The sequence below is a fragment of the Trichosurus vulpecula genome, chromosome 5, assembly GCF_011100635.1.
Source record: "Trichosurus vulpecula isolate mTriVul1 chromosome 5, mTriVul1.pri, whole genome shotgun sequence".
In the NCBI taxonomy this organism is placed as follows: domain Eukaryota; kingdom Metazoa; phylum Chordata; class Mammalia; order Diprotodontia; family Phalangeridae; genus Trichosurus; species Trichosurus vulpecula.
In genome coordinates, this window is record NC_050577.1 from 23,915,757 (window position 1) to 23,933,760 (window position 18,004).

Below are 18,004 nucleotides of genomic sequence, written 5' to 3' on the forward strand. Positions count from 1 at the left end.
AAAAATCTTACTCTAATATGTGACAATGACTATTATGACTAAGCACTGAAATACCATTTACAAATAGAACAACTCAACAAAATTTTGGGGACTGACCCACTGAAATTCAAACCAGAAGGAAAAATCCAGAAGTTCCTGGGAAGTCTAAGAACAAGAGAGCTATGGCATATCCCACTACCTGTAACAAAACAAAGAAGCTGGACAAGATGGTTTCTACAGCTCTAAAGTGAGCTGTGAAATAGAACCCCGGGGGGGCAGTGATGAAGAGGAAGCAATTCAGGAAGAATGTGCCAGAAGAAGTGACTTAAGGAGAAGAAAAGACTGCCTAGGCTGCCATTGCCTTCACCTCTTCCTGACTGCCCACGGGGTCTTCTCCAGCCATTTCCAACTCTTCTCCTAATATAGTGCTAGTTTTTATTTTCGAGTTTCACAGGGTTGGTTTTGGGGTGGAAGGAGGTTTGGAGAGAGGGTTCATCCTTTCACTTGTGCTTAGTTTTGGGGGGATAGTGGGGACCCCAGAACATCAGAATTTTATTACATATGAGACTTGGGTGCAATTAAGGTTAAAAGTGGATCCCCTTAGCAAAGTTCTGGCAAAGATAAAATACACAAAATGCTACAAATCAAGAACATTATAAAATAGACCACAAGCCTGTCAAGTATTCATTCTATCCAATTCAGCCTCATGAATACAACAAATTATTTTGTATAACTGGTTATCATTCCAAGGAATATGCAATAATGTAGCTTTAGCTATATTTTGTAGTCTAGGAAAAATATATCTACGACAGTAAATATTTTTAGTTATTCCTTTGAAATTCAGTCTAAATTCATAGTTTTGGTTAGAACTGAGAGAAATCAATGGAAAGTAATGGAAAACTTCTGGGTAACGAACATTGATACAGCAAAGAGGAAAAGCTAGAGAGCAATGAACAGGAAAAATGAAGTAATCTTCATGCCTGTATTTTGAAGTTAAAAATTATTGAATTAAAGAGGTTTAGAAAAATGACATGTTAGTAAGTGTTCCTCTGAGTTTAAAATATAACATTATTACTGAGTTTAGTGCCCATGAATTTTCTTAGGAAGCTTCAATTCAAATTTAATTGGAGTTTTGAGAAAAGAGTGATAAAGTTTTCTAATTTCTAACAGACACATGAAGTACCAAAATGCAAGTTGAAATTACAGGCAGTTATATCACTTTAAACTCATTTTATTCCTTTTGCATTCATCATCCATTCTGATTTAGTGATCTTTACTACTGTATGTTAAATATTTAAATTGCTAGATTTTGTCAATTAATGGAATTGCAAAAATTCCACGGGTTTCATGTGTCTGGAGTATTATAATTTGGAGAAAGGTAAATTAACAGCGAAAGATCCAGCTACCTGTGACTGGGCCATTTCAAGCCAACTAGGGCACTCCTTGTGCCATTATATCCCATACCTTCTAGTTTATTTGGAAAAAGTCTCATCTAGCAGCATTTTAAAGAGATGTTTTCATCAGAAAAACTCAGCTGAATACCCGGTCATCAATATTTGAAGAACAGAAATATCTTAAATCCTTACTCCTAAAAAAGTTCATCCTCACTAGAAAGCTAAAGAACCTAACATTTGCATAGTGGGATGTATGCAAATGCTAACAGCAGTATAAATAACCAAAACAGAAAAGGATTAAAGAGGAATTTAGTTTATTTTTATCTATTCCAGTTTAAATATAAGCTATATTTATTCATGTATGCAGCCCTTCCTTTCCCCTCCTTGCACACACAACCTTTATTTGGGGTACCTTCCTGCCAGAAGTGGTTGCTCTAAGTAGAATTTAATTTGTCCTTGCAAAGCAGACAAGGCATTTAAATAACATATTATTAGATGTCATTCAGAAATGTGAATAACAATAATAAGAAAAAAATATTAGAAGTATAAACACTAGTAAAGGGACAAAATGACTTTTACTTGGAGATAACATGATGGTGTGCTTAGAAAACTCCAGTGAATCAGCAAAGAAACTGAATAAAATGATCAATAATAAAATAGCTTGATATGCAATAAATCTGAAGAATTACTAGCATTTATATACAGTACTAGCGAAAAACATCATTCATTAAAAGGAAAATATTATGTGGGTGTTAACCTACCATGCATGAATGAATGCAAGATTTATGACTATATTCTATACAAAAATAAAGCAAGAATTAGCCACTAGTTATGACTGGGCCATACCAACATAAAAAGTACTAACCAAATTTACAGATTTAGTGTTACGCCAATGAGAGTATCAAGGGCATATTTCACTAAATTACATTTTGAAAGAATAAAAGGGAAATGATGAGAAAAATACTAAGCACAGTTTCTCTTTGTGACAGCAATGTCAGGCATGGGCACTGCTTTGAGTTGGCCCCACCATTAGTGCTGGATACTGTGCCATATACATGTGTTTCAATGTTCTCTTGTCATGTTTTCAATTTTGAGGTTTTTAAAAATGGATATTGCTCCTAGGAAACATGCAGAAGTTATAGCTCTTAAAAAGTCCATTTCAATGACTGGGAAAGATACTTCAGTGGCTGTTAGCATGGGGCGGCCAAGCGTCTTCAGGATCATTCAAAAGCCCACAATGAAAGAGAATCAACCACATCAAAGTTTGCAGTTAAACATGATGGAAAATAGTGAACAAGGACAAGAACAGACAAACTCCTTCAGTAAAGCTGTCTAATAAGGTACTCGGAGGGATCCTAAACCTATAGCGGTTGTTATTGAATCTTCCAGTGCGTGTTTGTAGGTTTCAAGTTGAAGGAAAATGGATAAGACCAGTTTAAAAAAAGAAAGCTGCTAACAGTACATGGGAAGAAACAATTCATATCGTGGGCAAGACAGTACAAAGCCTAGAGAACTGAAGGTTGGAAAAGGGTTAGTTTTTAGTGATGAAATTCACTTTTTTTCATTTAAAACTATACTGAAGCCATAAGATTGTGGCAAAAGGTAAAGGATCCCTTTCCTCAAAAATGCTTTAGGGATCCCTCACTTCTAGTGAGCCAGCAAGTCTCACCTCCAATGACAAACTCTGAAAAATGCACAAAGAAGTATAACTGTCTAGAAGGGAGTAAGTATTTATCCATAACCTACTACATGCCAGGCACTGTTCTAAGAACTTTCAAAGATTACTTCATTTGAACGTCACAATAACCCTGGGAGGCAGGCACTGTTATCATCTTCAGTTTACGGCTGAGGAAACCGAGACAGGCAGAGGTTAAGTGACCTGCCCAGGGTCACACAGCTGGCCAATGTCTAAGGCCAGATTTGAATTCTGGTCTTCCTGACTCCAGGCCCAGGGCTCCATCTGCTGCACCGAGGGCCTCCAGCAGAATTACAGAAATTCTCAAATTGAGAAGCAATACTACAACAATCTCACATTATTCCACAGATCAGAAAAGGTTAAGAAATTTGTCCAGATCACCAATAATGCTTTGATGGACTGGGGATTCACTTAACTTGAAGCCCTTGGAAAACTTATGGCCTAAGTCAAGGCAAATCTTGGGAAAATGGACTCTTTGGCAAAAATGTGATAAAGGTATGGTTTCATGATGGAGAATTAAGGAATGTGTCAAAATCTCGTGAATTCAGTGCTAAATCATGAAAAATGATTATAGCAAAAGTGTAGTAAATACTGCAAATCAAAAGATGTTAAAGATGTAAAAAATTACAAAGTTTATTAAGTCAATAAATTTAACCATCTGCTTTATCTCAAGTGATATGAGAAACACCGTAGAGACATAAGAAATTAGAGTAAGTAAAAACCGGTAGTCCAGTACTTGATGACCCAAAATCACTACTTACTGGCATTGGGACTTCTATTTTTCTTTTGGACAAGAACTGGTGGGAAAATGGGAAAGTAGTTTGGCACAATTCAGGTTTAGACCAGTATCTACTACCACTGGCTCACAGTAAACCCAAACAGATGAGTGACCAAAAATCAAAGTTCACATACAAAAGCATCTACAAAGAGAAGACCCAGAGGGGACATTGTTCACAGCTATCACTGGGCAGAAGGCTTTGATTGAGGACCAATGGAACAAAGTCGGAAAACTTCCAAAAAGGAATTAAAGTGGGTCTTGAGTGAGGGGTAAGATGTGGTGAGTCCATAAGAAGATTATGGACAAAGGCTTGGGGAAAGGAAAGACTGCCTATATTGGGCAATGATGGTTCGACCCATGTGATACACAGAAAGCAACAGCAAAAGAGAAGGCTGAAAAGCTTGGTCATGGTGGGTCACCAAGCATCCTGAATGCCAGGTCAAAGAGCTTCTTGGAAGGGGCAGTGGAAGATTCCTGAGCTGGGAAGTAATATGACCCAAGTGGTCCTTCAGCAAGATTAAAACTCACAGTACTGTGCATGATGGAATGGATTCGAGGTTATATAGAAAAGGGAACCGGGTAGGATACTCCCACAATCAGATGTGACACAAGGGCTGGAATGAGCTTTGGTTGTAAGGCTAATAGAAAAAAATCGATACAGTGAAATGATTAGATGTGAAGAATAACAGAGGCATTAATCAATAATGATTCCAGAGTGGGGATACTATAAATGGAAGGAAAATCAGGAGCAGTACTGTCTTTGGCCCTGAAGATGAATTAGGATTTGACTTGTTGAGTTTCAAGGGGGAAAACTTAGTAGCCAATGAGATGTGCAAAACTGGCACTTGGGAGAAAGATCAAAGCTACAGATTCAGAACTGGCATCTCCAGAGAAGGGACAGCTGAAGCCGTAAGAGTGGACAACAATATAAGAAGGGAAAGGGGAGATGAGACAAAAATAACCAAATAGATAGTTCTGGAGGAGTTATGAAAAATCAGATCTAGTACCAACAGAAATGTAAATCTGAGGAAGGGGATGGTTTATAGTAGCAGCTTTCAAACTTTTTGGTCTAAAGACATCCTTTATATACTCTTCAAAATCAAGAACCCCAAAGAGCTTTTGTTTATGTGAATTATGACATTGATACTTAGCATATTGGAAATGGAAGCATCTCAGTAACATTGAATAAATAGTTTTGACCTCTCAGATCCCCTTAAAGGAATCTCAAGGATTTACAGGGATCCTTGGATCACACTTTTGAGAACAATGATCTACAGAATCAAAACTGGAAAAGAGGTCAAGGGAGAATGAGGATTAAGGAAAGGCCTTGGCCATTATGGGGCTACTTGTCTTCTTAGAGAATAGGTACGATTTAAATACCAGTTAGAAGTGGTGAGGAACTAGAGAAAGCCAATCTGTAGGGAAAAAAAGCTATTGGGGGACAGTAGGACAACCTGCAGGTTTTGTTCAATAATATCTGTTCATGTTTATAGGCAGAAGAGCAAGAACCAGTATATACAAAGAGACTACAGAAGTACTAAGAACTGAGATTGGGATCAAAAGAGACAACAGAGGTGATAAAAGTGGTAAAAGAGATAAAAACTGTGATTAAGGGCACAACTAGAATAAGTCAACCTCTTATAAACACAGCCCTTAACGAAATACAAGAAGGTACATGCTTCCTAGCAAACATAATCCACCTCCTTGGCTGTTAGGTAACAAAGTACAATACAAGAAAGTCACTTAGGCCTTTGTGTTTGTTTTAATTTCTTCCTCCTCACTGAACAGATATGGTATATAATGCTGTCACAGAGACTACTGCACAGACAAGCTGTATGGTCAGTTTAAATTATTTGTTTAGTACCATGGCCACAATAACTGAATACGGAGATTATATCTACATTTAAGAGAACCCAAAGAACAATAAAGGAAGTGGCGATCCAACAGTGAAATAGCACTTAGAAGGGTAGATAATTTCACTGCGTCATTTCGGCTAAACGAAAGCTTAAACTTCGGCTATACAAATTTGTTACCTGCGTTAACCAGTTAGTACTTTTCTCTAGAAAAGACAAGACAACATGAGAGTGGAGGAATCTACACCAAAAACAAACACACACCAACAGCTGCAGATCTGTCTTTCTGATCATACATTTTGAAAATATAAACAAGTAGTACCTAAAAATACCTGAGTAAAAACCTTCTTTTTGTGCACATCTAAGCTATTACCATTTGACCACTAAATTTCTGGCAGCCATGTTCAATTCTTACTCAAACACATGTACTACATTTCTTTCAAGAAGCCAGTTTTCCCCAATTTTTCCCCGTTGCCTGCCAGAAAGGCAAGGGCAGACCCCAGCCTGGGTCTGCCACCAAGCAGCACTGCCTCAGTAAATTCACCTTCTAATTGAGGCTTTGGGGAAGGCTGAGGGACTTCTGAGCTCCCCTAAGGCTAAAACCAATAAGGTATCCAGAATGGAGGGCCAAGAGACCAATGGCCCAAGTGGAAAAAAAAGGAGTAGCCACTGCACTTCCAGAGTGGGCTCAGTAAGGAGACAATCTCAATTAACGAATTAATTCAGGACATTTTTTTCTTTTAATTTCAAAAATATTTTTAGTTGTTTACTATTTGCTCCAACCAGAGTGTACTTTCTGGTACACATACCAGCTAGTGTTTCAGTCCTTCAGCCACAAAGACTACGGTGCCAAATTGCCACCACTGATGGGATTTGTCAGGAATCCACGATTGGTAGATATGGAAAAACTTCCTAAAACAGAACCCTCAAAGGAGGTTAGAACTCCTATAAATTTCACCACATCCAGTCTAAAAGAACAAGTTTTATCCTTCTAGAAAGTTCTAGAGAAGTGGAGGGAGAATGACACCTGATTAACTGAAGCTGACTCTTGGGAGTAACTAATTCAGTCATTGCCAAGCGTGAGTATGAAATGAAGGCAGCGCTCATGCTCATATAATATATACCAAAGTAGTCTGACTACATGTGAACCCCTAGCTTTAAACTCTGAAGCCAAGCTTAAGTTCTGAGGGGAAGTATGCAACTCCGGAGGATCCCCTCCCATAGAGGACATCTTGCCCATCAGCCTTGGTGTCACTGGAGCCATTTTTCCCTAAGCAGTGACTGAGGAGCAGGGACCAAGGAACAGAAGGCTTCACAGGCCTTACAGCAAGTTCAGGGCTACAGCCCGCTAACAGACAAGTTTCCCAAACAAACTCCCAAGCCCTATGAGTATTCAACACATCACTTCCAAATACCACAGCCAACACGTCCTACAATTACTTCAGAACTGACTGAAAAAAGCACCCAGAATCACCTAGGCATGGATAAAGACTACATTGAATGATCTGGTTGGCAGCCTATATTACTAAGAAAGGTGTGACAGCTGACAGAGATGTTGCTACTGAAAAGAACTACCAGGTTTTCCCTAAAGACAAGCACTTTTAACCATGAAATCACTTTCATCAGGAAAGTACTGCTCTTGAACACCAATTAGAAAATTTAACTCAAATTTCAATACTACTATGCCAGGGGTGGGGAACCTGTGACCTTGAGGCCCGCATGTGGCCCTCCAGTGCAGCCCTTTGAAGGAATCCAAACCTCACAGAACAAATCCCCTTTAAAAAAAAAAAAAGATTTGTTCTGTAAAACTTGGACTCAGTCAAAAGGCCACATCCAAGGACCTAGAAGGCCACATGTGACCTCAGAGTCACAGGTTTTCCATCCCTGGATGGCAGTATCAGCTGGCAACAGCAAAATCAGCATTTCTTGGTCCACAGGGAGGGGAGTATTTAAAACAATTCTATGTCCACCCAACATGTGTAAAATGCAAGAAGCCGACAATGTGTGTACAACTCTGAAAAATGTTTTCTATGACACTCTTAAACAGTGTTCCTCTTCTACATCTAGATTCAGAAAGTGCTCCACTACCCCACCATGCAGTGGCAACTGCGGAAACTTCAAGGACATAATGAAATCATCAGAACATCACATTCTAAACTCAAAATTACTGTGTGTGTGTGTGAGGGAGGTGGGGGGGAGGGGGGCACCTGTTTATTTAATACCTAAAAGTTTTGTTTCACTCTCACAAAACTTGTTTAAAAGTGTTTAAGAGAAATTACAGAGCTCAGCGATAACTCCAGACTTATGATCAATTAATCAGCAAGTTTTTACTCATTACCTATGTGAGAGGTACTGAGCTAGCTGTTGTGTCAATACAAAAGCCCTCAAGGAGCTTACACGGAAGGCAACACATCTATAGGGTGTGCATGAGGCACAGGCACCGCTAAGGCTTCCTGATGAAGGCAGTCCTTGAGCCGAGTACTGGAGATTCAGGTGAGGAAAGGCAGTATCCCTAGCATGGGGAACAGCCAGTACCAAGGCTTGGCCCCAAGAAACTGAGGGTCAAGGGCAAAGCAAGGCAGGCCGCTCCCAGAGGACTAGTGCGTGCAGGCGAGGGAGCGGTGCTAGGCATTGGAGAAACAGTCAGTGGAGGACTGACGCATCACCAGCTGGCCTTTTCTCATCTGATCATCCAGCCCCAGCCCAAGAGGCTCCTGGTAAACTCTCAAGCACACAGGGCCTGGCTCTGACCTCTTTTACTGTCTCCAATGCTAAACGAAGTGCCCGGCATATAGAGAGCCTTAACAAATGCTCACAGTGTCTGCACTGGCTGATTCAGTCCTACACTTGTTAGCCCACCACAAATATCCAATAAGCGAGTACTTTAGGAAATGGACAAAATAACTGTTTTAAAGAAACGCCATTCTTTCACAGTTAACTAGGGAAACATTTTAATGCACGTATACAAGGGCTGAAACCAAGAATCAGAACCAAGAACTGCAAGACTTTTACGGAGACTTCTATTTCTGAAAAGGCATTTTATATAGGTCATTCTACGTAAAGAATATATAGATAAAAGTTAAATAAATGCCATGGAGAGTAACTACTAAACAATCCTAACAAGCAGCATTACTCGAAATGCTAGAAAACCTAAGGGATCAACTTCCCTTCCATAACTGTTTGAGGCTAAAAACAAAACAAGAAAATGATTTGGAATTTGCATTCCATGTCCCTGGCTCAAAGCAGCGCCCCCTGACTCCAGCCCCCTCTTCAGAGGCTGCCATCAGCTAAGATGCCCATCTTTTCCATTCCCAGACGATGGCAGAGCCCGGCAGTACCAACACGCCACCTTCTCCCCAAGCATTCATCGATGTCTTGGTTAACAGAAAGAGATCAGGCTCATGGGCATGAAACAAAGCATCAGGGATTACTTACCCATAAGTAGTACGTGAACTGCAGTGCAAAAATGGCGATGCCTTCGTTATCAAAGGACCCGGCTACTGAACGAGAGATGTAGCCTGGCACAATTGCAATGAAGCAGGCTGCTAAAAGGCCCGCTCCTTGGTTCCACAGTTCTCTGGTGAGCAGGAAAGTAGAAATAGATGTAAGGCCGCTAAAAATTGGTGCTAGGAACACACACACATCTCTTATGTGAACAGTTATATTCAGCATATTTAAAATCCAATGAATAAGGCCAGCTGTCACCATCAACCCTGGGTAGACCTAGGGAGGGAAAAAAGCTCAATTAAGCCAATATTTAAGTAACAAGACTGCGAAAAAAGCTAAGAGTAAAAACACAAAACAACTACATATGAATGTATGTAGCTCCCTATTATTGTATTCTTATTTTGTTTTGAACTTTAAACAGTATTTTCATATACACAGCAAAACACAAAGAGGACTGTAAATGAAATCATAAATCTCCATTCTACACAATGTGGTTTTTAAAATAATAATAGTTAACATTTCTATAATGCTTTAAGGTTCACAAAACACTTTACAATCATTGTCTCATTTTATCTTCACAACAACCCAGGGAAGCAGTGCTATATCATCTCAATCTTACAGCTAAGGAAACTGAAGCCAACAGAGGTTAAGTGAGTTGCCCAGGGCCATACAACTAGAAAGTGCATGAGGCTGGATTTGAACTCAGGTCCTCCTGACTCCAGGTCCAGCATGTACTGCCTCAGGGTTTTTTGTTTTTGTTTTTAGTTTTTTAAAGTATGTCAAATTACACAAATAACTTTTCAAAGCTATCGTGACTGTCAAGGCTTCCTTCTGAACCTCTTCTGTTAACAGAATGTTTCAATGACCCTTTCTGGGGAGATATTCCTACGGGTAACCCTCAAATTTCTATACCAAAGAAACACCCTTGGAATGAATAAGCACAGTCAAGTAAAATGAATTTGCACCGGGGCCACTAAGCCCCAAAGTCTGAGCCCTGGTCAGGAGGAAGACAGCATGCTCCACCAGACGTACTCTAGAGACATGACTGGTCCACGTCTTTCTTGACGTTGTGGCTGTCCCAGCACAAACTGAACTTCTCTGAACTTGTCTTTTGTTATTTCTAATGGTCTAAGACTCCCCATGATGCCTATAGACCACAGTTTGTTCAGTCATTTCCCAGTCTAAGAGACATCTTAAGACACCTCTCTCAATCTTCCCTTGAGGATCAGGAAGGTTTGGGGTTTTTTTTTTGCTCTTCTTTCTCTGTCATTATCTACTCTGGCCTTGCTTATTTACCTATTGAGTTCCACATATTCCGCCCCAATCTGTTAGGGGTTTCCACCCTCCTCCCACCATTTAGAGTCAGATCCAACCAACGCCCACTCTACCCAATTGTTTCTTCATGTTTGTACACTCTTTACTTGAACCTCAATAATGAGATGGTAATGTCCACTCCCTTCTTCCTTTCTACATGAGTGTATTCCTTTTATTTCACTTCTCCTTCTGTTCTTTAAAACTCTCCAAACAGAACCAGCCTACCCCCAAGAGTTCTATTTTTCTTATTACCCTCCCCATTACCCTTTGGAGACATTAAGGTTCTGAAGAGACATCTGTTTCTTTGCACCCTATTAAAATATTGGTACCACTATATAATCATATATCCCCTTCCAAATCTACCTTTCTAGGTTTCTTTCAACTCTGGTGTTCTTATTTCAAAGTTCCTGGTCAGCTCTGGTCTTTCCATTAAAAAATGTTTGAAAGCCCAGGTCTGACACCATTGGCATGGCCTCCTTCCCCCAATCTCAGTTAGTGTCACACTGCACTACTCTGAGCTCTTGCCAGCCATCCTCCCAATTGGTAGAAGTGGGTCTCCTAGAACATTTCCGCCTCTTCTTCCCAGTCAGTTCTCCCCCTTCCCTAGCAGTGAGTGCCGAATCAGTCCAGCTCACTGCACAAGGGCTCATTAGGTGCCAGCCCCAGGTGGCTCATGGTGCAGTGGCAGCCACCAACCCTCTCCAGACACTGCTGCAGGGACACATGTTATAACAGCTCTCCAGCTTCTCCCCAAGAACATGAAACACTTGACACTTTGCTAAAAGATCTGCTAAAATCTAGGGAAGCTAGAGCTTTAGCACTGCCCTCATTACTCTCACACAGTAAATCTGAATAACAGATACCTTCTGAATCTGAGTGGCCAATTCTCAATTACAGTAATAAAGAAAAGAAATTTGAAAATGGTACATCTGCTTCCTTCCAGTTAAGTTTTTCAGGAAAGCTGCTATACAATAAGACATATACAGAAATTCCCACTATATATATTTTCCTCAATTACATCATACTAGAAATACTAGGAAGTAATACAGAAACCCAAAAGAAGGAAATTAAAACAGAAATATAAGGCTAATAGAATCAACAAACTATATCATTAAAAAAATCAGTATTTATGATGCAAACAACCCTCAAGTACCCATACTCTCCCACAAGACAGATTTAATAAAATAATTAATTACTAATTTACAAACTTAACAAAAATTTTATCTTATATACTTACAGTCCCACCTACTATTCTTCCTAGTGGATACCATGCTCTTTCATCAAACCAATTTAAAAATTCATAGAATCCATGGGATGCAAGATGATGCGTTGATCTATAGTTAAACCTAGAGAAAGAAGAGGAAAAGGCACATTATTGTCTTTTCATCAAAATATCAAAAGGAGAAATGCATCTATCTAATCAGGAGTTCTTAATCTGGGGTCCATCAACTTGGTTTTTTTTAATCTTTTTGAAAACTATTTCATCACCATTGGTTTCCTTTGTAATCCTATGTTTTATTTTATGCATTTAAAAACTATCTTCTCAGGAAGGGTCCAGAGTCTTTGCCAGCCTGATTTCACCAAAGGGGTCCAGGACATAAAAAAGGTCAAGAACCCCTAACCAAATACACAGACTTCTGTATCATTCACAATAGCCTGTGTTAGTACCTTAACGTCCAGTGCTTGGGGGTGGGGGAAATGGGACAATAAGCCGATTCATTTATCTCAGCTGATAATTTTTTAATTTCACAAGACTATATTAAACTCGCCACTTTAAGACGTAGCCAGCGTACGTAATAATTTTATAAAATTCTTCCTTTAAAAAGGTGTATGTAGTAGGTGTCTTAAAAATGCAAAATCCTCAGACTTATTTACCAAAGCCCTGTAAGAAAGACTTGCCTTTCCTTTGCCCTCTCCTCTAATTGTATAGCAGATAACAGAGATAGGGGCATTAATCTCTTTGGCAAGCTATAGATGGCAGATACATCAGATAAGAATCAAAGGATTTCAGAGCACTCAGTACTCCCACTCCATCATTTTACAGATAAAGAAACTGAAGCAAAGAGGAAAAAATTAAGCTCTCTCCTTTTTAAGGTGATTTTCTTCATCTTTAACAAGCTCCATTCATTCAACAACAAATACCTGATAGTTTTGTTTTGTGTGGGTCTGGGCATGGGCTGAGATCCGAGTGAGACAGATACAAGGGCACTCAAGGAGTTAACAATCTAAGAGATTCATTTACTAAGGCAAGGCAAGATTATATAACCAGTCCTCATACTCTGTATCACACACACATACCCATACAGACCTTGAAAAAAACATCTGATCATAGCTCCCTGCCCTTCATAAAGATGAGGGGAGATGAAGCCTACAGAGGTTCAGAGAATTTCAGAGCTGAAGATCCTGTTCAGCATCTGGTCCTAGAGAAGGTTCATTTTGTTCAGACAGCTCCTCACTTACTGGCTGCCTCCTCCACTCTCCTACCTGCCACCCTTTCAGGTTCCTTTTTGGTTTATCTTCCTCTATCGGACTGTAAGCTCCTTGAAGTCAGGGAATGCGATTCCCCCCCCCCCCCATATTTTTATTCTCAGCCTTAGCATGGTACCTGGCACATGACAGGCTTTTAACAAATGCTTATTGACTACTGCTGGGATACTAAAAATTAGAAAACCAGCTCAGCATCTCTAGACTTTTCTTCTGATTAATCAATTCCCCAACATTTATGAAGCATCTATGTTCCAGGACCAAGAGAGTCTTTGGCTCAATACACAGACCTGCAAGTGATCTGCACGGATCCTTCGATCCATGGGATCTGATAAGGTTACCACATGGGAGAGGAGCCAAGTGAAAAGGGCAATGGACAAAGCCTTAGGTAAAGGATAGAGAGATGTGCTATCCCAGCAAAGCTGTCTCATATAAAATACCTGTTAAAAATCACCTAAGTTACCAAGGGAAGAGCAGAGCTGAGGATTCTTCTCCTAGTGCCGGAGCATCACCAAAGCCAAGGAAGCAGTCTCAAGTGAGCTGGTCAACTAGGATGAGAGCTTTGAGGTCACTGATTTGAGCCCTAGGAAATTCTCGGTTGCCTTTAGAGGGCAGTGTCAGTGATGGCACTAATGAGTTAAGGGGTGAGGAAGAAGTGCATAGAGACAAGGACACTCTGAACTCAGTAAGTCCAAAACTTAACTTATTGTCCCCCCTCCCCATTCCTGTAGAGATCGCCACCAACCTAGGGCTCATCCTGGGCTCCTCCCTCCCAGCTGTGGCCAAGGCCTCTCAATTTCGTCTCTGCAGCATCTCTTGTAGATTCCATCTTTGTAACATCTCTCCAATATGCCCCCTTCTCTCTGACACTGCCCCACCCTGGTCTAGGCCCTCCTCAACTCAGATCCGGATAAACTGTGATAACCTGCTGGGGAGGAAGGTGGGGGCACAGGGTAGTCAGTCTGCCGCAAGTCTCTCCCCATTACAGGCCATCCTCCATTTGGTCACTGAAGTGATTTTCCTAAAGGGAAGATCTGATCATGCCATACCTCCTGCCCCTGACAATAAACTCCAGAAAATGCTGTTTGGTATTCAAAGCCCTTTGTAGTTTTGGGTCAGTCCCCATCCCCACCCCTTACCCCCAACTAGACCTGCTGTACTCTCCTTTCAAGTGACACTCACCTCTCACAAGATATTTCATCTTCTGCTTGGGCATTTTTCCCGGTTTTTTCTTCCTGATTAGAATTCTCTTTCTCATCTCCACTTCCTGACTCGCCTCAACTCCCAGCTACAATCTCATCTTCTACAAGAAGCCCTTCTTAATGTGCTAGTATCTTCTCAGTGTCGTTCAGCTCCAATTCACTGTTCTTACAAAGTTGTTTTCATGGTGCCTCTTTCATTAGACTGGGAACTCCCTGAGGACAGGGACTGTCTTAGGGGAGGGAGGGAGAGGCTTTCTTTGTATCCTCAGCACTTAGCAATGATAAAATAATAAATGTTTACTGACTTTATAGTAAAGGGGAAGAGAGAAATGGCATAATTGAAAGAGATAAACAGAGACTAGGGAAGGAGTTTTAGGAACAAGAAGCCCTAGCCTGTCAGTTTAGCCAAGAAGCCAGGAAAGATTCAAAAGGCCTCTTAGAAAGGGAATTTTGGGTAGAACATGATCCTGAAGAAGGCCAAGTGAGATTAACCTGGGAAAGGACATAGGATATTTCTCTCTAAACTGTGTATAGTGAGTACCGGGGGCCTAGCCAAGTGATCTGTCCACAAAAGACAGATTTAACAAGGATCACTGAAGATGAAGTGACAGGGGGATAAAAAGAGATTGTGAAGAGAGCTCAAGGAAGACAGTACCCAAGTAAATAAGGCATTTTACAAAGACTAGAGGAGGCTGGAAACCAGCGTTGGGAGCTTGGAAGTAATTAGAGACAACCATCATGAAAAGGAAATGGAATGCTAACTACAACTCCCTGAAAGACATGACCGTGCCATGGGAAAGGCAAGCCAAGCCATATCCACACAGTAAATGACGAGCTAAACATAAACCTTTCAAGTAATGAAGTCTTTACAATTGCATGGACACAAGAAACAAAACAGACAGCACTAATTTTATAGCAGAAACACCTATGAAAGATTCGGTCAGCAAGACTGTGCAAAACCTTACAAGAAAAAAATACCACGTGCAGCAAACTGGAAAAAGGCAAGAGATCTGAAAACGCCAATGAGGAGGACAATCCTGGGTCACTGACACCTTTTGTGCTTAGCAGGACTCAGTAAGACCAACTACTCCCGCTCTTTGAAGGTTCTGAGTTAAAGCTATGAAATGGCACTCCAGAACGTCCTTACCTAAATTTAACCAAGACCATTCTTGGTGTTTTTCAATCCGGGGCAGCTAGGTGGCGCAGTGAGTAGAGCACCCGCCGGGGAGTGAGGAGGACCTGAGTTCAAAAACGGCCTCAGGCACTTGACACACTAGCTGTGTGACCCTGGGCAAGTCACTTAACCCCAATTGCCCTGCCTTCCCCACTTCAAAAAAAAAAAAAAAAGCTTTCAATCAAATGATGTCAGTGCCCCCATCTCTGTCTCTATACTCTACTGCAAAAGCAATAGAGATTTTAAGGAAGACATGCATTTGCCAGGGTTGGCTGTAAATGGAAGTCAATGTGATGGGAGGACAGAGGGCTGGGGCTTCATGTCAGGGGACTTGGGTCTCAATCCTATACTCAAGCCCCCACCCAGACTCCAGAAAAATAACATCCTCAAAATTCAGTTTGCTAATGGGGATAATATTACGAACTACATAAGGTTGTAAGCAAAGCACTTCTGCAAACCTCAAACGGCTAAAGAAATTCAAGTTATCTACCTCTCATCGGTTTGAGTAGAATGAGACTTTGCCAGCTTCCTGAGTATTACAAACTGATTTTTACACACACACACACACACACACACTCCTTTGGCAACTGGAAAATATTCTAGAATTTTCAAAAAATTTTCATGTTGTTTGTGAAGCACAAATGAATACAAGGACAAAGAAATGTTGTCTCACTGGTTCTATCACTTCAATGAAAGATCTGCTTCAGAACTGTTTTCCTAAAGTTTTCCAGCCTAACCAGCTGGAAAGCAGTAAAACTCTTCTGGTGGACAATTACAGAGCTCATCCCTCAACCACCTCCCCACCAAGATACTATTCAGAATATGAAATGTTATTAGAGGAGAGACCATCTCATACTGTGTTTGGGGAAGTATGGAAGTACAGATCCCAGCTCTCCAAGACTTTAAGGCCTAATGAGCAACTTCCAATTTCAAGCTATCAAAGGTTTACTTTTTAAGTATCACTTGCATCCAGAATTATGTTTAAAGAAAACATTAAAGGGGGGGGGGGAGTTGCACCCCAACCCCCCCACAGGGGGAACAGAGTCCTTACATCCCAGAAAAAGAAAGGTTATCTTCTCTTGGTGAAGAACTTGGTAGGCTTTGGATTTTGTCTTCCCCTTTCAATGTTATACAGGTCCTAGGAAGTGGCTGGGGGAAACTCCTTCATACCCCATGGACAAAAAGGACCAGTGAGCTGGAAGGATGGGTTTAATCTTACAAGAAAATATTGTGGTCCACTGTGAAATTAAAAAGAAAAATTAGAGTGTTAATGGACAGTGCAGTTTAGTAGTGTTTACAAATCACAGGACAGCAACAGTGAAAATGATTTCCCTGAAGCCCAGAATACCACTTGAAAATAGGCTATAGAATTTTCTAATGAATATTTTTGGAGAAAATGATCTTTCCCAGATAGGGCTTCATTCTATCTTTCTAAGAAAGAGCAGCAAATGACCAAGAAGCCTCTCACCCTGTTTTCACTCAAGAAAGTAAATGCTGGAGGTCAGGATCAGGAAGTCATATTAGAACCTGAAGGGACCTTGGAGACCACGGGGTCTAAAGCCTTCAGTTTACAATTGAATGAGCTGAGGCCCAAAGAGGTCCAATGAGTGGGGGAAAGCTGCACAAGTGCTACTGAAAGCATAAGCCAAATTCAGCCTGATACTATTCCTAACTGGAACTACAGGGACTTCAGCACAAGTATAATTCCCCAAGATTAAGTTTTACTTTATGTGCCTTTCAAGAAAGCAGAGGGTGAAGTACATATGGAAAGATTTTCTTTTAAAAAGTTACAATAAAAGGCTTTTGACAATTAAAGCGTTAATCTTCAGCAAGCTGGAAATGATTCATTCCCCAAAGCTTTTGAATGGCTAACATTTTAATGTATTACATGCCTGCAATAATTCAGCTTATTTAACAGACCCCAAAGAGAAAACCGACAATAGGAAGCTCATAAAAAGTTCACAGGACCTCAAAGGAAGGAAGGGAACCTTAGGCCATGCCGGCCCACCCCCTCGGTTTATGGATGAAATGGAGGAAATAGATTCAGCTTAGTTCTCTCTTGGCCTGAAACTGCTCCCATTTAAGCACTATTTCTAAATGGGTTGATTTCTGAGAGGCACAGAACCTGAGGGTCCCCATGTAGTCTCTCTTCTCTTTAACTCTGCCCCTGAACTTCTGATCTAGGTCAGTCCAGTCTATTAAATACTGACTAGTCTGCTTCTCTGGTAGGGTCCACAGGGGATTCCAAGTGGAATTAAAACAAAACAAAAACTAACAAACTAACAACAGATTTCCTAAAAACAAACAAACAAACAAACAAACAAACAAAAAAAAACCCAAACCAAAACAAAACAAAAACCTGCTGGCACTTTCAAAACAAATGTTCTCCAGCTTTAATGAATGTGATATTAGTCCACATATTCTTATGTAGAAAATCTCTACAGCCAAGCAAATGAATTTCAATCTGAACCCTAAATCTTCAGAAATATTACCTATTTTCTAAAAGAGCAAAGTTTCAAACAAAATAGATTTACAAAAAAGAAAATCAGAGACTGGTTTTTCACAAAATGAATCATCTTAGGAATCTTCTGTATGGCAAGTTTCCATTGTGCACTCATTTAAAATGAAACTCCATTTATATAGACCTTTTAAAGAAGACACTAAAGTAAGACCTGTAAACATG

At 40.4% G+C, this 18,004-nt stretch overlaps 1 protein-coding gene across 1 annotated transcript in view; it reads right to left on the reverse strand.

The window, feature by feature from the left end:
• STT3B (STT3 oligosaccharyltransferase complex catalytic subunit B) overlaps positions 1-18,004 on the reverse strand; it is a 104,014-nt gene that overhangs the window by 50,321 nt on the left and 35,689 nt on the right. The window contains exons 2-3 of the mRNA XM_036759436.1: positions 11,699-11,807; positions 9,136-9,423 (exon numbers count right to left, since the gene is read on the reverse strand). Of these exons, the coding sequence (XP_036615331.1) occupies positions 9,136-9,423; positions 11,699-11,807 (397 nt within the window). The remainder of the gene's footprint in view (positions 1-9,135; positions 9,424-11,698; positions 11,808-18,004) is intronic.